At 48.7% G+C, this 25,484-nt stretch overlaps 1 protein-coding gene across 1 annotated transcript in view; it reads left to right on the top strand.

The window, feature by feature from the left end:
- The window catches only part of LOC309566971 (regulatory-associated protein of mTOR-like), a gene marked incomplete at its 3' end in the record, with an annotated part of 229,106 nt that overhangs the window by 97,282 nt on the left and 106,340 nt on the right, over positions 1-25,484 (top strand). The window contains exon 3 of the mRNA XM_082272290.1: positions 9,806-9,888. Within this exon, the coding sequence (XP_082128416.1) occupies positions 9,806-9,888 (83 nt within the window). The remainder of the gene's footprint in view (positions 1-9,805; positions 9,889-25,484) is intronic.

A 25,484-nucleotide genomic window follows, 5' to 3' on the forward strand; every position in this document is an offset into this window, starting at 1 on the left:
TGGGGTTGTATTGCAGCCAGTGACACAGGGAACATCTCACGAGTAGAAGGAGAAATGGATTCAATAAAATTTCAGCAAATTTTGGATGGTAACTTGATGCCATCTGTGAAAAAGCTGAAGAGAGGATGGCTTCTACAAATGGATAATGATCCTAAACACACCTCGAAATCCACGGGGGATTAAATCAAGAGGCGTAACCTGAAGGTTTTGCCATGGCCTTCACAATCTCCTGACCTCAACATAATTGAAAATCTATAGATAGACCTTAAAAGAGCAGTGCGTGACAGACAGCCCAGAAATCTCAAAGACCTGGAAGATTTTTGTAAGGAAGAATGGGCAAAGATACCTCAAACAAGAATCGGCTGGCTACAAAAAAGCATTTACAAGCTGTGATACTTGCCAAAGGGGGCAGTACAAGATATTAACTCTGCAGGGTGCCAAAACTTTTGCAGACACCATTTTTTTGGTTTTCTCTTATTTTGAAAGTGTAAATGATGGAAATAAAATCTAACTTTTGGTGACATTTTATAAGAATGTCTAATCTGTAATCTGATGCCTTTTGGAGATTTTTTCTTGGCTTCTTTATGCACATTTATACAAATTTTTCCTGTATGTGGGGTGTATATAATGTATACTGTGTATGTGGGGTATATACGGTGTATGTGGGGTGTATACAATGTATACGGTGTATGTGGGGTGTATACAATGTATACGGTGTATGTGGGGTATATACGGTGTATGTGGGGTGTATACAATGTATACTGTGTATGTGGGGTGTATACAATGTATACGGTGTATGTGGGGTATATACGGTGTATGTGGGGTGTATACGGTGTATGTGGGGTATATACGGTGTATGTGGGGTGTATACAATGTATACGGTGTATGTGGGGTATATACAATGTATACGGTGTATGTGGGGTGTATACAATGTATACGGTGTATGTGGGGTATATACGGTGTATGTGGGGTGTATACAATGTATACGGTGTATGTGGGGTGTATACAATGTATACGGTGTATGTGGGGTGTATACTGATTTATAGTAAATTGAAGATATGGTATTCGGATGGATAATTCTCATCGTCCTCAGATTGTACAATGCGTAACGGGAGGGATGAAGTCTCCTTTTCTTCCCCTTCTCCTCTCCTTTCTCTTCCCCTTCTCCTCTCCTTTCTCTTCCCCCTTCGCCTCTCCTTTCTCTTCCCCCTTCGCCTCTCCTTTCTCTTCCCCCTTCGCCTCTCCTTTCTCTTCCCCCTTCGCCTCTCCTTTCTCTTCCCCCTTCGCCTCTCCTTTCTCTTCCCCCTTCGCCTCTTCTTTCTCTTCCCCCTTCGCCCCTCCTTTCTCTTCCCCCTTCGCCTCTCCTCTCTCTTCCCCCTTCGCCTCTCCTCTCTCTTCCCCCTTCGCCTCTCCTTTCTCTTCCCCCTTCGCCTCTTCTTTCTCTTCCCCCTTCGCCTCTCCTTTCTCTTCCCCCTTCGCCTCTCCTTTCTCTTCCCCCCCTTCGCCTCTCCTTTCTCTTCCCCCCTCCTTTCTCTTCCCCCCTTCGCCTCTCCTTTCTCTTCCCCCCTCCTTTCTCTTCCCCCCTTCGCCTCTCCTTTCTCTTCCCCCCTCCTTTCTCTTCCCCCCTTCGCCTCTCCTTTCTCTTCCCCCTTCGCCTCTCCTTTCTCTTCCCCCTTCGCCTCTCCTTTCTCTTCTCCCTTCGCCTCTCCTTTCTCTTCCCCCTTCGCCTCTCCTTTCTCTTCCCCCCTCCTTTCTCTTCCCCCTTCGCCTCTCCTCTCTCTTCCCCCTTCGCCTCTCCTTTCTCTTCCCCCTTCGCCTCTCCTTTCTCTTCCCCCTTCGCCTCTCCTTTCTCTTCCCCCTTCGCCTCTCCTTTCTCTTCCCCCTTCGCCTCTCCTTTCTCTTCCCCCTTCGCCTCTCCTTTCTCTTCCCCCTTCGCCTCTCCTTTCTCTTCCCCTTCTCCTCTCCTCTCTTCCCCTTCCTGTATTACTGGAAGACTTTGGTGAGCAGTGCTCTCTCCTCTCCGTATCAAATTAATTCACGCGCTCACCAAACGAGGAGCGCCTCAGCCTGCCGCATGGCAAATCTGGGAAATTTATTAACGGCGTGCAGAACAGCCTGTGGAAGGAACGTGATGTTCCGCTGCCGCCGTCGGAGATTTATCTTCCTCTCCCACTTTTATTACTGATTGAAACACTTGGAAAAGGAGATAAAAATCTTTTCACATTGTGATTGAAATGATTAAATGCTCAATTCTATCTCCCAGAATTCCCCGGGACAGGGCCGCCGTGATTTGGGTGGAGAATAAGTACGCCGGCGTGGCAGATATTTATCATTTATTTTATGCATACTTTGCATTCTCCTCAGTCCCTGCCCCCAAGGAGCTCATAATCTAAGGTCTCCATCTCCCCTCCTGTGCGTTCTCCTCAGTCCCTGCCCCCAAGGAGCTCATAATCTAAGGTCTCCATCTCACCTCCTGTGCGTTCTCCTCAGTCCCTGCCCCCAAGGAGCTCATAATCTAAGGTCTCCATCTCACCTCCTGTGCGTTCTCCTCAGTCCCTGCCCCCAAGGAGCTCACAATCTAAGGTCTCCATCTCACTTCCTGTGCGTTCTCCTCAGTCCCTGACCCCTAGGAGTCCACAATCTAAGGTCTCCATCTCACATCCTGAGCGTTCTCCTCAGTCCCTGCCCCCAAGGAGCTCACAATCTAAGGTCTCCATCTCACCTCCTGTGCGTTCTCCTCAGTCCCTGCCCCCAAGGAGCTCACAATCTAAGGTCTCCATCTCACCTCCTGTGCGTTCTTCGTCCCTGACCCCTAGGAGTCCACAATCTAAGGTCTCCATCTCACATCCTGAGCGTTCTCCTCAGTCCCTGCCCCCAAGGAGCTCACAATCTAAGGTCTCCATCTCACATACTGTTCATTCTCCTCAGTCCCTGCCCCCAAGGAGCTCACAATCTAAGGTCCGCATCTCACATACTGTTCATTCTCCTCAGTCCCTGCCCCCAAGGAGCTCACAATCTAAGGTCCCCATCTCCCATACTGTGCATACTTCTCAGTCCCTGCCCCCAAGGAGCTCACAATCTAAGGTCCGCATCTCACATACTGTTCATTCTCCTCAGTCCCTGCCCCCAAGGAGCTCACAATCTATGGTCTACATTTCACATCCTGTGCACTCTCCTCAGTCCCTGCCCCCAAGGAGCTCACAATCTAAGGTCCCCATCTCCCATACTGTGCATACTTCTCAGTCCCTGCCCCCTAGGAGCTCACAATCTAAGGTCCGCATCTCACATACTGGAGATGGGGTTCATCAGGGGGAAGGTGCTTTCCATCACCTCCTGGACTCGCTGTGGCAGCCTTTTCCCAGAATCCCACCTCACTGAAGGATTGGGGGAACCTGGAACCCCCTGCGGGCACCGCTGGGGAGGTGGGGGCAGCAGTTTTCCAGAATCCCGCCTCACTGGAGGAATGGGGAAACCTGGAACCCCCTGTGGGCACCGCTGGGGAGGTGGGGGCAGCAGTTTTCCAGAATCCCGCCTCACTGGAGGAATGGGGAAACCCCCTGTGGGCACCGCTGGGGAGGTGGGGGCAACAGTTTCCCAGAATCCGGCTTGATACTTTTAGAGCCCCTTAAAAGTGATTGGACCCCCCTTCCCTGGATCACCTTTCACTGATGGTGGTTAAGTGGCTTCATCCAGGCGTCCTATTCATGTCTATGGGAACACTGCCCGCTCCAGCCGCCTAAAGACACCGCGCATGCATGGATACGGCTGGGAGCCCCCCGGGGAATGTAATAGCAGGCAAGTAGCAGTAAGAACTGCAGTTTCTTCACTAAAATGACCAGTAGAGGGCGCACGAGTATGAAAGACATGAAGGCAGGGTCAGAAATGAGGGGGGGGGGGGTGGGGGTGGGGGTGGCTCAGGGCAGTGTTTCAACTTTTTTTCAGTCAGGGCAGCCTCCAAAATCTCGAGGCACCCCATTCTAAAATGTAAAAAGTATTCGAAACCTTTTACATAATGCAGCAACATCCACACACATAGGACACCCAGCATTAGAGGGATTTATTCTTCCAAAGCAAACTGGTACTGACTAGTATACCAATGTTTCTCTTCTCCCTCAATTCTTCTCCATCACTTAATGAGATCCCAAAGCTGATGGAGAGGGGGCAGGGGAGGGTCAGACAAGGATCATATGCAGGCCGCTGAAATCCTCCTTATCAACTCATGAAGCCATTGGTGGTTAGGACACCGGCGGGCAGAAGGATGAAATGAAAACTAAAATCTTCATCCATTCACCCGCCGGCCTGTGTGCAATTTGTAGACATTTTGCCAAGGCATCCTGGGTGAAAAAGTTCCGGGTATTTGCTGTCAACACACTGTCGTTCTCTATTGATCGTTGTATATGGGGGGATGGGTTGTGGGTGTACACCGTCGTTGTATATGGGGGATGGATTGTGGGCGTACACAGCCATTGTATATGGGGGATGGATTGTGGGCGTACACCGTCGTTGTATATGGGGGATGAGTTGTGAGCGTACACCGTTGTTGTATATGGGGGATGGATTGTGAGTGTACACCGCCGTTGTATATGGGGGATGAGTTGTGAACGTACACCGTTGTTGTATATGGGGGATGGATTGTGGGCGTACACCGTCGTTGTATATGGGGGATGAGTTGTGAGCGTACACCGTTGTTGTATATGGGGGATGGATTGTGGGCGTACACCGTCGTTGTATATGGGGGATGGATTGTGAGTGTACACCGCCGTTGTATATGGGGGATGGATTGTGAACGTACACCGTCGTTGTATATGGGGGATGAGTTGTGAACGTACACCGTCGTTGTATATGGGGGATGGATTGTGGGCGTACACCGTCGTTGTATATGGGGGATGAGTTGTGAGCGTACACCGTTGTTGTATATGGGGGATGGATTGTGAGTGTACACAGCCGTTGTATATGGGGGATGGATTGTGGGCGTACACCGCCGTTGTATATGGGGGATGGATTGTGGGCGTACACCGTTGTTGTATATGGGGGATGGATTGTGAGTGTACACAGCCGTTGTATATGGGGGATGGATTGTGAGTGTACACCGCCGTTGTATATGGGGGATGGATTGTGAGCGTACACCGTCGTTGTATATGGGGGATGAGTTGTGAACGTACACCGTCGTTGTATATGGGGGATGGATTGTGGGCGTACACCGTCGTTGTATATGGGGGGATGGGTTGTGGGCGTACACCGTCGTTGTATATGGGGGGATGGGTTGTGAGCGTACACCGTCGTTGTATATGGGGGATGGATTGTGGGCGTACACCGTTGTTGTATATGGGGGATGGATTGTGAGTGTACACAGCCGTTGTATATGGGGGATGGATTGTGAGTGTACACAGCCATTGTATATGGGGGATGGATTGTGAGCGTACACCGTCGTTGTATATGGGGGATGAGTTGTGAACGTACACCGTCGTTGTATATGGGGGATGGATTGTGGGCGTACACCGTCGTTGTATATGGGGGGATGGGTTGTGGGCGTACACCGTCGTTGTATATGGGGGGATGGGTTGTGAGCGTACACCGTCGTTGTATATGGGGGATGAGTTGTGAGCGTACACCGTTGTTGTATATGGGGGATGGATTGTGGGCGTACACCGTCGTTGTATATGGGGGGATGGATTGTGAGCGTACACCGTCGTTGTATATGGGGGGATGGATTGTGGGCGTACACCGTCGTTGTATATGGGGGGATGGGTTGTGGGCGTACACCGTCGTTGTATATGGGGGGATGGGTTGTGAGCGTACACCGTCGTTGTATATGGGGGGATGGGTTGTGGGCGTACACCGTCGTTGTATATGGGGGGATGGGTTGTGGGCGTACACAGCCGTTGTATATGGGGGATGGATTGTGGGCGTACACAGCCGTTGTATATGGGGGATGGATTGTGGGCGTACACAGCCGTTGTATATGGGGGATGGGTTGTGAGCGTACACCGCCGTTGTATATGGGGGATGGGTTGTGAGCGTACACCGCCGTTGTATATGGGGGGATGGGTTGTGAGCGTACACAGCCGTTGTATATGGGGGATGGGTTGTGAGCGTACACCGCCGTTGTATATGGGGGATGGGTTGTGAGCGTACACCGCCGTTGTATATGGGGGGATGGGTTGTGAGCGTACACAGCCGTTGTATATGGGGGGATGGATTGTGGGCGTACACCGTCGTTGTATATGGGGGGATGGGTTGTGGGCGTACACCGTCGTTGTATATGGGGGGATGGGTTGTGAGCGTACACCGTCGTTGTATATGGGGGGATGGGTTGTGGGCGTACACCGTCGTTGTATATGGGGGGATGGGTTGTGGGCGTACACAGCCGTTGTATATGGGGGATGGATTGTGGGCGTACACAGCCGTTGTATATGGGGGATGGATTGTGGGCGTACACAGCCGTTGTATATGGGGGATGGGTTGTGAGCGTACACCGCCGTTGTATATGGGGGATGGGTTGTGAGCGTACACCGCTGTTGTATATGGGGGGATGGGTTGTGAGCGTACACAGCCGTTGTATATGGGGGATGGGTTGTGAGCGTACACCGCCGTTGTATATGGGGGATGGATTGTGGGCGTACACAGCCGTTGTATATGGGGGATGGATTGTGGGCGTACACAGCCGTTGTATATGGGGGATGGGTTGTGAGCGTACACCGCCGTTGTATATGGGGGATGGGTTGTGAGCGTACACCGCCGTTGTATATGGGGGATGGGTTGTGAGCGTACACCGCCGTTGTATATGGGGGGATGGGTTGTGAGCGTACACAGCCGTTGTATATGGGGGATGGGTTGTGAGCGTACACCGCCGTTGTATATGGGGGATGGGTTGTGAGCGTACACCGCTGTTGTATATGGGGGGATGGGTTGTGAGCGTACACAGCCGTTGTATATGGGGGATGGGTTGTGAGCGTACACCGCCGTTGTATATGGGGGGATGGGTTGTGAGCGTACACAGCCGTTGTATATGGGGGATGTGTAGAAGTTGGGTCTGGGGGTGGGGTGGGTAATGAGGGTTGTGGTAGAGGTTTGTGTGTGATGAATGATCATTACTATGGAGGTGATTGGTTTATTTTCAGTGGGATGATGATGATGAAGGGGGGGTGGAGTTGGATTCTTAAAGGCCAGGTTTCCCCCCCTCTTCTACTGCTGGCCCTTGATCTGGAGGCGGGGCTGCTGTAGGCTGAGCTCTCCTTAATGCCCAACTCTGGGCAACTAAAACAAATGATCCCTTGCAGTGGGGGTGGGGCAAAGGAGAAACTGTTTCACTTTCTTGATTCACCGCCCCCCCACAATCCAGCAATGGACAGTCCCTGTTGTGGAAATTAACGGGTCTGGCACATAGAAATTCGTTGTGCTGAAAAGCGCACTTATGGATATTAATACGCGCCATGCGCCATTTATCTCCTGTACTGAAAAGATCGATGTACAGCTCTTTATATAAAGGAATCGTAGAGCGCTCAGCGACAAAGAGAGAAACCGGCAAAAAGCTTGTTTTTTTTTATGCTCAGACAAATAGGGATTTACAGTGGGAGGTGGCAACAACACAACCAATCACAGACATGTATACATTCAAAAGTACAATAGAAATGGGAGTGTATGTTAATGGACAACTGAGCCGTGTGCAAGAGTCTCCAGCCATTGGGTGCTAAAGGAACCATGCACTATTGCTAACAATGGGACCAATGTATAGGAAAATGGCTGCCAGACAAAATACAATGGAACTAGCGTGGATTCTCATGAACGCGGCTGTGCCAATACATACGCATGCACCCCCGTCATAACCTGTTAGAGTGAATCCTATATAATATAGTTCATAAAAACCATATTTGATAGGGATTATGTTACTGTTCCAGTGAATGGGACTTTATTATATCTGCAAAGGAAATAGCGGCAGTATTTCTATCATACGGATCGAGCATAATAGAAAGCTACCAGCCATTATTCCAGCTAAAGGGCAGATATTTATCAAAACGATAAGAATTCCACCTCACAAACATATCTCCGCAGGGGAATACCGGGGCCCCGGCTGGCTGATATACATTTGCACGCACTGCCATAGATCTGGACCGGCGTTTGCTAGCCGCGCAGAACGCGGAGATCAGGCGAATGGTTCGCAGTCTCCATTTAATGGAAGGTTTCCACAATTACAGCTCTTTCCTCAATGCCGGGTAAAGTAATATTCGCTGTACATAGCGATTACCGGTATGGCAATTTACATAAAACACTTCCTGAAAAATGTCCACTCAAATATTAACACAATTTCCACAACCTATCCAGTGCTGGGCTGTGGACCCTGCCTTGGTCTTGATGATGCCGGGATCCCAGGCCAGTGGAGTGGGGTGGTACAGAAGCTGCAGGGAGGATCAGGTAAGTATATCTCCTTTTATTCTTCCCATAGAGATAAAAAAAAGGGGCAAAGCCCCATTGCAAGGGGTCGTTGTTTTATTACAGAAAAGGCACTCTGTGCGCCTCTTCCCGAATTCACTGCCCAGCGCCAGGAGTTACATCACTCAGGCCGGCCAATCAACCCAGATGGCGGCCAGTCAGGTTGGGGACATCAATGGTGTGATCAGGGAGATCTGCTGTCCCCTACCCAGATAGCGTGGATAAGTTGGCACACAAGTGGCGGTCTGGTAACTTGCTGCACATCTCACGGGAAAGTCGCACAGCACTGGAAGCACAACTTCTAGGAGACACTTTTCTAAATTATAGCAAATTTGTGTGGCAAGTCTCTAGCAAGATCAAAGTTGCAGTGGTGAGTCTACAGCAATTCACAGTGCCCCCTGTGGTGGGAGGACTATTGCAGAACATAACTGAAGCAGAACTTGCAGCCGACTTGCAGAATGTTTGCAAAGAAAGTTGATGTGGAGTCATGCAATGCGGTCTTTCTACAATTGTGCAACAAACTTGTGAAGCCCGGCAAGTCCAGCAATAGCTTAGCAAGTCATTTTCACTGCTTCCTATCTGGGTGTATCCGGGGCACTTCTGGCAGGGGTACTTCTTCCAGATCTGTGCAGTCATGCAGTGATAGACCCTCCAGTGCTGCTCTCTCTCCTTGTGCAGGGGGACTGGTCTGGTCTCTGTCCCCTCCTGTAGTTTTCTATAGTGGGTGGAGCCTTCTGGGCCCCTCCCACAGCTTTGCTCTCTCTCCTTGTTCAGGGGGACTGGTCTGGTCTCTGTCCCCTCCTGTAGTTCTCCATAGTGGGTGGAGCCTTCTGGGCCCCTCCCACAGCTTTGCTCTCTCTCCTTGTTCAGGGGGACTGGTCTGCTCTCTGTCCCCTCCTGTAGTTCTCCATAGTGGGTGGAGCCTTCTGGGCCCCTCCCACAGCTTTGCTCTCTCTCCTTGGGCAGGGGGACTGGTCTTCTTTCCACCCCTCTCCTGTAGTTTTTTGTAGTGGGTAGAGCCTGGCGTTTTCCCCACTTAACTCTTCTCTCTCCTTGTGTAGGGTGACTGGTCTTGTCTCCGCCCCCTGCTGTTTTCTGTTGTGGATGGAGCCTTCTAAGCTCCTCCCACATCTCTGCTGTCTGCACAGGCTATGTACAGCACAGTGATGATGTCACAGCTGCTTTTACAAGGTAATATCTGGGTTTGCAAAGGCATTTGGGGCGCACAGAGCGGATCTCTATCCTTTGTGGCCATAGAGGAATAGATTTCGGTAAAGGTTTTTGTGTCTTTGTAGCTTTTACTACACAGTGATCTTTTTCAGGTAAAATAATAAATAATAGAATATTTCAATGTTGTGTGTTCTGTTCTTTGCAGATCCGCTGGCGATGGGTCCCCAGAAAGCACTGGAAACCATTGGAGCCAACCTACAGAAGCAGTATGAGAACTGGCAGCCAAGGGTGAGTTCAGCCTTCCAGGGGCTCCTATTATTCCAGCTTATCCTAATGTGTTCATGAATAAATTCCTGCAGGGTCCCAGCAGAGGGCGCTATCATTAGAAGGCGTTTATCCGCTCTGTTCTCACACAACGTCCTATTTCCCTGAATAGCAAGGTGACCAAATCCACCGACCACCACAGCCAGGGAACTAGCATTTAGTAGCCTCCATGCTGCCCTGGTACGGATTTCCCTGCAGCCGTGTGTTTCTCTGTCTCCTCCTCCTGGTTGGGTTATTCTGCATGGTGCGGAGGAGTGACACCATCACTCAGCTTGGTGTTGGCTGGGACAGCTGGGGAAGACTTCTCTGCTGGAGACCCTGAATGATCCAAAGTGCCGTCAGACACTCAGAAGTGATCCATCTGTTCTTGGTGGAGTTGGCTTTGCTACATATTCTTATTGGCCAAAGGGAGCAAATGTGACATCGCCCCCTACCTGTGTGTACTGAACATGGAGGTGAAGGATGGAGCCTTCCCGACACTCGGGGTGCCATTATGTATATACAATTTTCACACCTCCCATCCTATCCTTAAAGCAAACCCTCACCCTAAACCATTTCAGGCTTCAAACATAAAGATATAAAACTGTAATTTTTTGTGAAGAATCAACAACAAGTGGGACACAATCATGAAGGGGAATGAAATTTATTTGATATTTCGAACTTTTTTAACAATTAAAAAAACTGAAAAATTGGGTGTGCAAAATTATTCAGCCCCCTTAAGTTAATACTTTGTAGCGCCACCTTTTGCTGCGATTACAGCTGTAAGTCACTTGGGGTATGTCTCTATCAGTTTTGCACATGGAGAGATTGAAATTTTTGCCCATTCCTCCTTGCAAAACAGCTGGAGCTCAGTGAGGTTGGATGGAGAGCGTTTGTGAACAGCAGTTTTCAGTTCTTTCCACAGATTCTCGATTGGATTCAGGTCTGGACTTTGACTTGGCCATTCTAACACCTGGATATGTTTATTTGTGAACCATTCCATTGTAGATTTTGCTTTATGTTTTGGATCATTGTCTTGTTGGAAGACAAATCTCTGTCCCAGTCTCAGGTCTTTTGCAGACTCCATCAGGTTTTCTTCCAGAATGGTCCTGTATTTGGCTCCATCCATCTTCCCATCAATTTTAACCATCTTCCCTGTCCCTGCTGAAGAAAAGCAGGCCCAAACCATGATGCTGCCACCACCATGTTTCACAGTGGGGATGGTGTGTTCAGGGTGATGAGCTGTGTTGCTTTTACGCCAAACAACGTTTTGCATTGTTGCCAAAATTTCGATTTTGGTTTCATCTGAGCAGAGCCCCTTCTTCCACATGTTTGGTGTCTCCCAGGCTTGTGGTAAACTTTAAACGTCACTTTTTATGGATATCTTTAAGAAATGGCTTTCTTCTTGTCACTCTTCCATAAAGGGCAGATTTGTGCAGTATACGACTGATTGTTGTCCTATGGACAGAGTCTCCCACCTCAGCTGTAGATCTCTGCAGTTCATCCAGAGTGATCATGGGCCTCTTGGCTGCATCTCTGATCAGTCTTCTCCTTGTATGAGCTGAAAGTTTAGAGGGACGGCCAGGTCTTCGTAGATTTGCAGTGGTCTGATACTCCTTCCATTTCAATATTATCGCTTGCACAGAGCTCCTTGGGATGTTTAAAGCTTGGGAAATCTTTTTGTATCCAAATCCGGCTTTAAACTTCTCCACAACAGTATCTCAGACCTGCCTGGTGTGTTCCTTGTTCTTCATGATGCTCTCTGCGCTTTAAACGGACCTCTGAGACTATCACAGTGCAGGTGCAATTATACAGAGACTTGATTACACACAGATGGATTCTATTTATCATCATTAGTCATTTAGGTCAACATTGGATCATTCAGAGATCCTCACTGAACTTCTGGAGAGAGTTTGCTGCACTGAAAGTAAAGGAGCTGAATAATTTTGCACGCCCAATTTTTCAGTTTTTTATTTGTTAACAAAGTTTGAAATATCCAATAAATTTCCTTCCACTTCATGATTGTGTCCCACTTGTTGTTGTTTCTTCACAAAAAATTACAGTTTTATATCTTTATGTTTGAAGCCTGAAATGTGGCAAAAGGTTGCAAAGTTCAAGGGGGCCGAATACTTTCGCAAGGCACTGTATAGTGCTTTTCTGTACTTACTGGCTCATTAGAGTGTTACTAAACCCAGTAATATAAAAAATGTTCATCAGCCCCTCGCACTGCCCACAGCTTATAAATAGTCTTTTTACATTAAAATACTGCTGCTATACACCTTATTAGCTTATCTGTATACTGTGATCATGTGATAATCTGCAGGGTGTTCATGTAGGAGGAGATTTCACTGTCTCTTGAAATCCACTATAGCCTGTGTCCTCATGCTTTTATGGGAGGCGGAGCATCCATCAATCAAGATGTGACATCCCACCCACTGTGTTCTCTTTTTTTAGTTACTGGGCATGGAGGAGAAGGGAGGGACTGGGCTGTCATTTAGGATCTGTATACACGCCCACATGTGATGTCATACCATGTGACCTGAATGGCTCAGCTCAAATCAGGAAGCTTTCTTTCCAGCAATAGAGACAGAACTGAGCATGTGCAGCTTAAGTGCATATTCTGTGTCTTATCTGGACTTAGTGCAGAATGGGGATTATCTGTGCATACAGGATCAAACAGCCTTTTTACACAATGCAGAGGATTAATCACTTAAGTTACGCATTGAGTCTAACAAGCACGCTATTCTGCGTCTACACACAGATCTTACTGTTGTGGGTTTAGTAACCCTTTAAGGGATAAAAGATGGCGTAAATGTTCTTGTATTGTGGAGATGAACTGCGTATGTTTCTCTTACGTCCTCCGACAGTCGCCGCCTCTTCATATTCGTCACATATGGGGTATTAGACTTTGCTCCGAAGGAGTAGCTAGGCAACAGAATATGTTAACATTAAAGCTTTTAACATATCCCACCCTCAAGGGGTGGTCCCCTCAGTCAATACCCTCCTACTTCCTGCAAACATATCTCAGTTTTTAATGTCTAGCTTGTCAGGAGTGGCTGGCTCTCTCTGTGCTGGGGCTTTCTGCCCCAGACTCTTTCTTCTTTTTTGATTTTTTGTTTGAGTTTTCTCTCTACCTTTACTTAGCTGTTCTTTTTGTCAGCGTTAGTTCTTCTGATGAAGAGGATCATGCGGGCTGGGTCTCGGGCTGATCCCCCTGGTCGCAGGTTGTAGGTCAGTGGCTTCCCAGCCTGCCATCGAGCGTTCAGCCAGGTAACGCTCCTGGCACAGTGAACGACCCATCCCTGTTCGGTGCAGGGATGATTGGTGAGGTGGCTACCTCACTGGACGCTGTGCGGTTTCTTAACCCTCATTCTGTGCGTCTTGTATGCGACTCTCCCTGCCTCATGTGCAGCGGCTTGTTCGCCTGTGCGGGTCCCCCAAGCCATTGTGAGGTAAGTGTATCTATGTGGGGACCTGTCTGTCTGGGGGGGTGTCAGTCTGGGACTGTGTAACCTGCCTCTGTTCACACTGTTTGTCTCCCTATCACTCGGCTGCATGCTGTGGGCTGCAAGGGGGGGGGGGAGCTGTATGACACTGTGTGTGTCAGCCTTGTCAGTGTGAGAAGCTGTGTGCTGTGGGGCATGTTTTTGGGCATGTTTGGGCACTATACAGCGATCGCTGCGGCGATCTGACATGTTTTTTTATAATGACATGTGTGCATTACTGTACTGTGGAGCGGCGGTTTCGGCGCCAAACGGCGCCATTTTGCCTACACTCGCTCCGGCCGCATGTTCTAACTGCATGGCGGCCATTTTCTTGTAGCCTCCCATAGGCTTTCATAGAGCGCCCTGGCAGCATCACTTCCTCTTCTCCAGGAACACCGATCGAGGCAGCAGCAGCGGCGAGGGTCTCCTCAGGTTATATCCTTCCTATCCATTGCCTGTGTCAGTTTTATTGTCCCTGTGGGGGTCTCATTGTGCTTGTGTGTGGTGCGGTGGGCTGCGCTCGCCGCGCTTGTTAAAGGGGCAGTTAACCCTTTATTATCCGGCATTTGTAATAGGGGCAATGGATTCTCAGGAGGGCAAATTTCCTACCGCCTTGGTGGAAAGCCAGGGGACCGCTGTTTCCCCCCCAGGGGGGGATTTAGCCACTATTGTGGCTGGCCTTGCTGCTCAGGTGCAGATGCTGGTGGCTGCTCAATCTACCAAGAGACCCAGAGTTTCTCTTTCCTCTGATTCTGAGGGTGAAGGTGATGGGGCTGTTATGGCGGGGGCCTCCTTATCGGGGTCCCGCTCCTCCCTGGATCTAGTGGGGTCCGAGGTGGAGGCTGAAGTTGAAGGGGTTGATAATTCTCCCCCTGGCTCGCCTGAAGAGCTTGCAATCATGGATGATTTGATTGCTTCCATAAAACAAACGCTGCGTTTGCAGGATGAAGTATGTCCCCCCGCTGCCTTGGCGGCTTATGGGACGCAGAGAAAACGCAGGACGCCGCAGGTTTTTCCCTGCAATGATGATTTTCAGCGCGCTGTTAAGGAACAATGGCGCAATCTGCGCAAACCTTTTGCTGTACCAAGTAGGTTCAAGCTGCGTTATCCTTTCTCGCCTTCCACTGATGAAAGGTGGTGTGTGCCACCCCCAGTGGATCGCGCAATTGCGGTTTTAAACAAATCCACTGCGATTCCTGCAGAGGATTCCCCTGTGTTCCGTGATGCCACGGATAGGAGATTGGAGTCTCTTGCCCGTCATACTTATTCTGTTACGGGTTCTATGCTTAAGGCTCTGTTTGCCTCTCTCATGGCGGCCCAGGCGGTCGCAAGTTGGACGCAGATGCTTAGGCCCGTCCTAGTGGCCGATTCGGCCTCGCCGGCGACCCTGGATATGGTGGATCAAATCCACCAGGGTGTCATGTATCTGTGTGATGCGGACTTGGACCTAGTCCCGTTGGCTGCACGTGTGCACAGCGTGGCGGTGTTGTCTCGCCGCCTGGTTTGGTTGAAATGTTGGTCGGTGGACCAGTCTTCACGTAAGACCTTAGCCAATCTACCTTATGATGGGTTTCGCCTTTTTGGGGAGTCCTTGGATGTGTTGATTAAGGGGATCACCGGAGGTAAGAGCACTCTCTTGCCTCATTTCCCCAAGGCTAAGGGGGCTTCTGGGAAGAAGCATGCTAATTTTCGGCCCCCTCAGGGGACCTTTCGTGCCTTTCGGTCGCACTACAAGGGCAAACCGTTCAAAGGTCAAGGCTCTCAGAAGAAGCCCTGGTCTGGAAAACAGAAGTCCGGTCAATCCGGATCTGCAACCCATAACAGTGCGGCCTGAAGGGGCGCCCTCACCCAGTTTTGGGGTGGGGGGACGCTTGCTCGGTTTTCTTCAGCCCTGGTTGGCCCGCGTGCGGAACAGATGGGTTCAGGAGATCGTTTGATCTGGTTACAAGATCGAGTTTCTCTCTCGGCCGGAGAGCAGATTTTTTCCCTCAAATCTTCAACTGTCTCCAGAGCGTTTACGGGACCTGCACCTGGCGGTGCGGGACCTGAGGGCTCAGGGAGTGGTAGTTCCGGTGCCTCATCGGGACAGATTTCGGGGGTTTTATTCCAATCTGTTCACCGTGCACAGAAAGGAGGGCAAGGTTCGTCCAATTCTGGACTTGAAGGCTCTGAACCGCTCTGTGCGGGTTCGCAAGTTCCGCATGGAATCCCTGCGGTCGGTGGTGGCTGCCCTGGTTCCGGGGGAATTCATGGCCTCCATCGATTTGAAGGATGCGTATCTTCACATCCCCATTTTCGAGGGTCACCAGAGGTACCTTCGATTTGCCATTGCGGAGGATCACTACCAGTTTGTGGCGTTGCCTTTTGGTCTCGCCTCGGCTCCGCGGGTCTTCACCAAGGTGCTTGCACCAGTTCTGGCATTATTGAGGGCCCAGGGCATTTCTGTCCTGGGGTATCTGGACGACATTCTGGTTCGGTCTGCGACCAGCCAGGGTCTGGAGAAGGACCTGTCTGTCACGATGCAAACTCTGCAGGAGTTTGGTTGGACGATAAATTTTCCAAAGTCGACGCTGAGTCCGTCGGTTCGTCTTCCCTACCTGGGAATGATTCTGGACTCGGTGCAGGCGAAGGTCTTCCTGCCGGAAGACAAACTCAGAACTCTTCAGGAGGAAGTCAGGTCCCTCAGGGACGTTCTGCACTCGTCTCTGAGGACGTGCATGAGATGTCTGGGATTGATGGTCTCGGCCTTCGAGGCGATTCCCTTCGCCCAGTTTCACACGCGGGGTCTCCAAGCGGAGATCCTGTCCATGTGGGACGGGCGACCTCAATCTCTGGATCTTCAAATCTCGTTGAGTCATCGCACCAGAAGAGACCTTCTGTGGTGGCTCCAGTCCCCGATGGTGTCCGGGGGCAAGTCGTTTCGTCCTATCTCGTGGACGGTAATCACCACGGATGCCAGCCTGTCGGGCTGGGGTGGTGTTCTGGGCGTTCTGTCCGCCCAGGGGACTTGGTCGGAGGGGGAGTCCTCCCTTCCGATCAACATTCTGGAATTGCGTGCGATAAATCTCTGTCTTCATCGCTGGACGGACCGGCTGCAGGGCTGCCCGGTTCGGGTGCAGACGGACGATGCCACGGCAGTGGCCTACATCAACCACCAAGGGGACACCAGGAGTGCCCGAGCGGCTCGAGAAGTGGCCGACATTCTGTCTTGGGCCGAGACTCATGTCCCGACGATAACGGCGGTTCACATTCTGGGGGTGGAGAACTGGCAGGCGGACTATCTGAGTCGCCAGACCCTGGATCAGGGGGAATGGTCTCTCCACCCGGCTGTCTTCCAGATGTTGTGCGCGAAGTGGGGTCTTCCAGATGTGGACCTGTTCGCGTCTCGTCTCAACAACAAGGTGAGAAGGTTCGTGGCAAGGACGCGCGACCCTCGGGCAGACGCGTCGGACGCGTTAGTGGCCCCGTGGCATCAGTACAAGCTGATGTACGCGTTTCCACCGATTCAGTTGCTGTCCAGGTTCCTTCGCAGGTTACACTCGGAACGCAGCACGGTGATTCTTGTGGCACCGGACTGGCCTCGCCGGTCCTGGTACGCAGACCTCGTGAATCTGGCGGTCGACGCCCCGTGGCGTCTGCCTCTTCGAGACGATCTCCTGTCTCAAGGACCGATATACCATCCTGCTTTCCAGTCGCTGGCTTTGACGGCCTGGCTGTTGAGACCGAGGTCCTGAAGGAGAAGGGTCTCTCCCCAGAGGTCGTTCATACCTTGATCAACGCGAGGAAATCTTCCTCGGGGAAGGTTTATTACCGTACTTGGAAGGCCTATTTTGCCTGGTGTGAGTCCAGGGGGTTTTCACCCCGCACGTACTCGGTTTCCCGAGTGCTGTCCTTCCTTCAAACGGGTGTCGATCAGCGTTTGGCGCTGGCTACGATAAAGGGTCAGGTGTCTGCGCTGGCCGTTCTGTTTCAACGTCCCGTGGCTTCCAACTCCTTGGTTGGCACTTTTGTTCAGGGTGTGCGGCATCTGGTTCCTCCTAGGAGGGATCCTCTGCCCCCTTGGGACTTGAATCTCGTTCTATCTGTGTTACAACGTGCTCCTTTTGAACAGATCAGGGAGATCTCGTTGTCTGTTGTCCAAAAAGGTCGCCTTTTTGGTTGCGATCACTTCGGCTCGCAGAGTGTCGGAGCTGGCGGCTTTGTCCTGCAAGTCTCCGTATCTGGTTGTTCATTTGGATAAGGTGGTCTTGCGACCTAATCCTTCTTTTCTTCGGAAGCGAGTTTCGGAATTCCATCTTAATGAGGATATTGTCTTGCCTTCGCTGTGCGCAAAGCCTAAACATCCAAAGGAGGTGAGATTACATTCTTTGGATGTTGTTCGGGCGATAAGGGTTTACCTTAAATCGACTGAGTCTTTTCGAAAGACGGACTCCTTGTTTGTTCTTCCAGAGGGTCCTCAGAAGGGCATGGTGGCGTCGGCCTCTTCCATCGCCAAATGGATCAGGCAGACCATTGAACAGGCGTATGCCTTGCAGGGGAAGGTTCCCCCTGTGCCTGTGAAGGCGCACTCTACTAGATCTCTGAGTACGTCTTGGGCCTGTCGTCATGGGGCTTCTGTAGCCCAGGTGTGTAAGGCGGCGACCTGGTCGACCGTGCATACTTTCACAAAATTCTACAAAGTAGATGTTCAGGCATCGGCGGATGCTTCCTTTGGCCGCAAGGTTCTTAGTGCGGCAATTCCCTAGGGTCCCTTGTTGGGGACCTCTGGCTGTTGGGATAAGTTTTTTTATCCCCTGGTTATTTGTCTTTTCCTGGGTTGTTGCTCCTGTTGAGCACTTGTTTTTCCTGTAGCCCAGCTGGTTTCCTTCCTTTGGTAAGGTTCCTTTCTTTGATGCGGAGACTGCGTTGCCTTTCGGCGCGGATGCGTTTCCCACCCCTCATGTTTGCACTGCTTTGGGACGTCCCCATATGTGACGAATATGAAGAGGCGGCGACTGTCGGAGGACGTAAGAGAAAACGGAATTTTTGTAAAATCTTACCTGTAAAATTCCTTTCTCTGAGTTCTCCGACAGTCACCGCCCCCGCCCCTCTTTTGGGGTTTGGTTGTATACTCTACTGCTATTCCACTGAAACTGAGATATGGTTGCAGGAAGTAGGAGGGTATTGACTGAGGGGACCACCCCTTGAGGGTGGGATATGTTAAAAGCTTTAATGTTAACATATTCTGTTGCCTAGCTACTCCTTCGGAGCAAAGTCTAATACCCCATATGTGACGAATATGAAGAGGCGGCGACTGTCGGAGGACTCAGAGAAAGGAATTTTACAAAAATCTTATAGGACGGCAGTAAGCCCAAGGCTGCCTGTGGTTATTTCCTTACCCTAGTAGGAAGAATTTCAGTAGTACCTTCTATACAGACTTTCATGGTGGTGTCCGGGGGCCGGTATCCCCCAGTACAGTGGACTTGGATGCTGAAAACATGGAGGACAGAGAAATGCTTCTCTATAGATCCTCCATTTAGCAGACTATGATCACCCTGACATCTCCTAGACCCCCCCCCCCCCCCGGCTCAGTGGCTTTGGTTGTGACCCACCCCCCACACAACCCATTTCAGGCAGAACTCTGAACTTGCTCTTCTACTGACCCCTCACTGTGGCTTTGTAGTTGTGGTCAGTTTTATCAGTTGTTCAGAGCTGGTGGCCCGTCTGGTACTCCCATTATTATTCAATCAGAGGCGCGTAGCGGAGGATTTTATGGGTGGAATACGTTTCCTGTACTGCCTCTGCCTTTGTTTTATCACTCGATGGAGAGGTTTATATACCTGGGGGCTCCATATCTGGAAATACCCGTGGTTTTTCAGACATCACTAAATGGCAGACCGTGGTCCGGACGGAGTGATAGTCCTGGCACACCCCCGTCTTCACAGCAGAGGGTGGGAGGTGCAACGACTCTGGATGGAGAATGAGAGCTGCCACACTTTTTAAGTTAGCAAGCAGGTCATTGGTTGCTATGATGCAGGGCGGTCTTAGCAACCAATCACTTGCTTAGAGGAAAAGTTAGAAAGCTCCTGCCCTCCATCCAGACCTATTGCATCTCCCACCCTCTGTCCTGATATGTAAGGTAGTTTAAGTACAGTATAGATTGCACAATACAGGCACACTATGTATAAAGCCTTAAAAATCTCTTGAACCCGTGCGATGCATTAAAGGTAGATAAATCCTACAAATCAAAAAACCTATAAAACACCGCCGTGACCATAATAAACACATCCAAAGATTAAATACACTTGTTAGATTGTAAGATTGTAAAAGTCAAAAATTATGAAGAAACGCTTCTGTGACTTCTATGTAAAAAAACTCCCTGCCTGCCGCCTTCCGAATTATGCGCTCCCCTCCATTGAGGACACACAGCTGGTCAACATGCGCTTTCCCTTTAAGGGGCTTAGGAAACCTCTGGTGGGCAGATGGATCCTTCGATATTATATCCGCTGTGTTCCTATGGCAATCTGTAACGGTGGTGCTCCTAAGGGACCCAATGCCGAATCGTTTAATATAAAACCATAAAAGGGTAGCGACTCACAATTTTCAGTCCACTCAGATAGCATTCATAGCACAATTATGAGTATGAAGCTTCCTTAACGATCACTTAGATGTTGCAATGGCGACCAGCAGACGGAGAGTACAATCTTCCTGTGTGTGAGTGCTGACGTCACTAGGCCCTGCCCCAACGCGTTTCGTCACTTTTTCATGCGACTTTATCAAGGAGTATCTGGTTTATCAAGGAGGACTGGAAATGGGGTAACGGGTGACAAAGGGTAAAGTTGAGCATCTAAGGGGGGTGCAGTGTTTTTGTAGGGCGATGTGATGTAAAAGGGGGGATTCTGTGGTGTAAAAGGGGGGTGCTGCAACGTAATGGGGGTGCTGGAATGTAATGGGGGGCTATGTTGTAAACAGGGGATACTGTGACATAACGGGTCTATGATGTAAAAGGGGGGTGCTGCAATGTGATGGAGCGGGGGGGTGCTGTGACATAACAGGGCTATGATGTAAAAGGGGGGGTGCTACAATGTAATTTGGAGGGAGGGGGGGGTGCTGTGACATAACAGGGCTATGATGTAAAAGGGGGGTGCTACAATGTAATGGGGAGGGGGGGGTGCTGTGACATAAGGGAAGGCTGTATTGTAAAAGGGGGGGCTGTGACATAAAGCAGGTGACTTCCCTGGAAGAAAATATTAATGATCCAGACTTCAGTGAATTTTATTTGATACCCCGCAATAGGAGGAGAGCTCTCCAGTATCTGTGCTCCCCCCACCTTGTAAGTTGCATTCCTCAGTCTCTGCCCCACATACTGGGCCATTTTTCTTGGTCTCCGCCCCCATACGGGGCCATTTTTCTTGGTCTCCGCCCCCATACTGGGCCATTTTTCTTTGTCTCTGCCCCCATGCCGGGCCATTTTTCTCTTCACTCTCCATAGCCCCACCCCCAAGCAATCTGACTGATGGGGAAGTGGCCTATAGTGTGCAAAGTTGGGGGGTCTGTGCTGCGGCTGAATCTTCCAGAAAGCAGAAGCCTCTGGTGGAAGACATTGCCGTTCTCTGACTCCCATGTACTGATTTCAGCTTCCCAAGTACAAGTTTTCTTCCTGTAAGTCAGGGAAGTGCGTCTTCCATCTGGAGCTTCTAATGCGGGTAATTTGCTTCTTTAATGTCAGGATTGTCGGTCTTTGTAGCTGGCGAGGCGCTAAGTACGGTATGAAAGCGATGTGCGAGTGGATGAAGCAGAAAGCGGCGTTCTCGGCAGGAGGAGAGCGGAGCGATGACCTCACGTTGTCAATGCACTGAGGAGTTATTCCGCACATAATCACCCCATCGCCCCACAACACAAGTGCAGCCGTTTGATCGGCCGCTTCTCTCCTTATTTAATTGCTCCCTCTGTTTCTTTTTTTAGCAGAGAAGCTGACAGAAGAGTCCCCGGGCAGAGAGGCAGAGAAGCGCCGAGTCATTGGAAGGCCGCGCACGTTCCCCTTTATTGCACTCCATGGGGCGCTCACGCTTTTTTTTCTCCTGCAGTAATAAAGTGAAGTTGATGTGCCATCCACAATAACACAATGCAAGCAATATCCACACCTGCCCTCCTCTGCCCCTGGAAATGCCCCAAGAGGGGCAAAAATACCGTTCATCCCTGCAACTCGGACAAATAAAGTGCATGTCTGACTATATACAGAAACATCATCTTATTATAAAGAGAAGAACTCCAGTCCAGTGAGGCATTTCCTCAGTCTGCCCTCCCCCAGTGATCAGACTGTACATTGTAACTTTGTAGGAGGAGGAGGGTGAAGCGAGGATCATTAATCTGCAGGTATTAGATTTTGGTTGTCGGGGTCTATGTATACAGTGCAGCTGAGCCTCCCTTTCCTGGTCTGCTATACAGGGGAGTTCAGGAAGCTGATATGAAGATGGATTGTGGTACTTATGTTAGCTTCTATATAATGTCTGTAGTGCAGCTCTATTATCATCATGTATACAATCCATGGATAACGGTCATGTCTGTAGTACAGCTCTATTATCATCATGTATACAATCCATGGATAACGGTCATGTCTGTAGTACAGCTCTATCATCATCATGTATACAATCCATGGATAACGGTCATGTCTGTAGTGCAGTTCTATTACCATCATGTATACAATCCATGGATAACGGTCATGTCTGTAGTACAGCTCTATCATCATCATGTATACAATCCATGGATAACGGTCATGTCTGTAGTGCAGTTCTATTACCATCATGTGTACAATCCATGGATAACGGTCATGTCTGTAGTGCAGCTCTATTATCATCATGTATACAATCCATGGATAACGGTCATGTCTGTAGTACAGCTCTATTATCATCATGTATACAATCCATGGATAACGGTCATGTCTGTAGTACAGCTCTATCATCATGTATACAATCCATGGATAACGGTCATGTCTGTAGTGCAGCTCTATTATCATCATGTATACAATCCATGGATAACGGTCATGTCTGTAGTACAGCTCTATCATCATCATGTATACAATCCATGGATAACGGTCATGTCTGTAGTGCAGTTCTATTACCATCATGTGTACAATCCATGGATAACGGTCATGTCTGTAGTGCAGTTCTATTACCATCATGTGTACAATCCATGGATAACGGTCATGTCTGTAGTGCAGTTCTATTACCATCATGTGTACAATCCATGGATAACGGTCATGTCTGTAGTGCAGCTCTATTATCATCATGTATACAATCCATGGATAACGGTCATGTCTGTAGTGCAGCTCTATTATCATCATGTATACAATCCATGGATAACGGTCATGTCTGTAGTGCAGCTCTATTATCATCATGTGTACAATCCATGGATAACGGTCATGTCTGTAGTACAGCTCTATTACCATCATGTATACAATCCATGGATAACGGTCATGTCTGTAGTACAGCTCTATTACCATCATGTATACAATCCATGGATAACGGTCATGTCTGTAGTGCAGTTCTATTACCATCATGTATACAATCCATGGATAACGGTCATGTCTGTAGTGCAGCTCTATTACCATCATGTATACAATCCATGGATAACGGTCATGTCTGTAGTGCAGTTCTATTACCATCATGTATACAATCCATGGATAACGGTCATGTCTGTAGTACAGCTCTATTACCATCATGTATACAATCCATGGATAACGGTCATGTCTGTAGTACAGCTCTATTACCATCATGTGTACAATCCATGGATAACGGTCATGTCTGTAGTACAGCTCTATTACCATCATGTATACAATCCATGGATAACGGTCATGTCTGTAGTGCAGTTCTATTACCATCATGTATACAATCCATGGATAACGGTCATGTCTGTAGTACAGCTCTATTACCATCATGTATACAATCCATGGATAACGGTCATGTCTGTAGTACAGCTCTATTACCATCATGTATACAATCCATGGATAACGGTCATGTCTGTAGTGCAGTTCTATTACCATCATGTATACAATCCATGGATAACGGTCATGTCTGTAGTGCAGCTCTATTATCATCATGTATACAATCCATGGATAACGGTCATGTCTGTAGTACAGCTCTATTATCATCATGTATACAATCCATGGATAACGGTCATGTCTGTAGTACAGCTCTATCATCATGTATACAATCCATGGATAACGGTCATGTCTGTAGTGCAGCTCTATTATCATCATGTATACAATCCATGGATAACGGTCATGTCTGTAGTACAGCTCTATCATCATCATGTATACAATCCATGGATAACGGTCATGTCTGTAGTGCAGTTCTATTACCATCATGTGTACAATCCATGGATAACGGTCATGTCTGTAGTGCAGTTCTATTACCATCATGTGTACAATCCATGGATAACGGTCATGTCTGTAGTGCAGTTCTATTACCATCATGTGTACAATCCATGGATAACGGTCATGTCTGTAGTGCAGCTCTATTATCATCATGTATACAATCCATGGATAACGGTCATGTCTGTAGTGCAGCTCTATTATCATCATGTATACAATCCATGGATAACGGTCATGTCTGTAGTGCAGCTCTATTATCATCATGTGTACAATCCATGGATAACGGTCATGTCTGTAGTACAGCTCTATTACCATCATGTATACAATCCATGGATAACGGTCATGTCTGTAGTACAGCTCTATTACCATCATGTATACAATCCATGGATAACGGTCATGTCTGTAGTGCAGTTCTATTACCATCATGTATACAATCCATGGATAACGGTCATGTCTGTAGTGCAGCTCTATTACCATCATGTATACAATCCATGGATAACGGTCATGTCTGTAGTGCAGTTCTATTACCATCATGTATACAATCCATGGATAACGGTCATGTCTGTAGTACAGCTCTATTACCATCATGTATACAATCCATGGATAACGGTCATGTCTGTAGTACAGCTCTATTACCATCATGTGTACAATCCATGGATAACGGTCATGTCTGTAGTACAGCTCTATTACCATCATGTATACAATCCATGGATAACGGTCATGTCTGTAGTGCAGTTCTATTACCATCATGTATACAATCCATGGATAACGGTCATGTCTGTAGTACAGCTCTATTACCATCATGTATACAATCCATGGATAACGGTCATGTCTGTAGTACAGCTCTATTACCATCATGTATACAATCCATGGATAACGGTCATGTCTGTAGTACAGCTCTATTACCATCATGTGTACAATCCATGGATAACGGTCATGTCTGTAGTACAGCTCTATTACCATCATGTATACAATCCATGGATAACGGTCATGTCTGTAGTGCAGTTCTATTACCATCATGTATACAATCCATGGATAACGGTCATGTCTGTAGTACAGTTCTATTACCATCATGTGTACAATCCATGGATAACGGTCATGTCTGTAGTACAGCTCTATTACCATCATGTATACAATCCATGGATAACGGTCATGTCTGTAGTACAGCTCTATTATCATCATGTATACAATCCATGGATAACGGTCATGTCTGTAGTACAGCTCTATCATCATCATGTATACAATCCATGGATAACGGTCATGTCTGTAGTGCAGTTCTATTACCATCATGTGTACAATCCATGGATAACGGTCATGTCTGTAGTGCAGCTCTATTATCATCATGTATACAATCCATGGATAACGGTCATGTCTGTAGTACAGCTCTATTATCATCATGTATACAATCCATGGATAACGGTCATGTCTGTAGTACAGCTCTATCATCATGTATACAATCCATGGATAACGGTCATGTCTGTAGTGCAGCTCTATTATCATCATGTATACAATCCATGGATAACGGTCATGTCTGTAGTGCAGCTCTATTATCATCATGTGTACAATCCATGGATAACGGTCATGTCTGTAGTACAGCTCTATTACCATCATGTATACAATCCATGGATAACGGTCATGTCTGTAGTACAGCTCTATTACCATCATGTATACAATCCATGGATAACGGTCATGTCTGTAGTGCAGTTCTATTACCATCATGTATACAATCCATGGATAACGGTCAT

This window comes from Pelophylax lessonae (assembly GCF_965119305.1).
Source record: "Pelophylax lessonae genome assembly, chromosome: 11".
Lineage (NCBI taxonomy): Eukaryota > Metazoa > Chordata > Amphibia > Anura > Ranidae > Pelophylax > Pelophylax lessonae.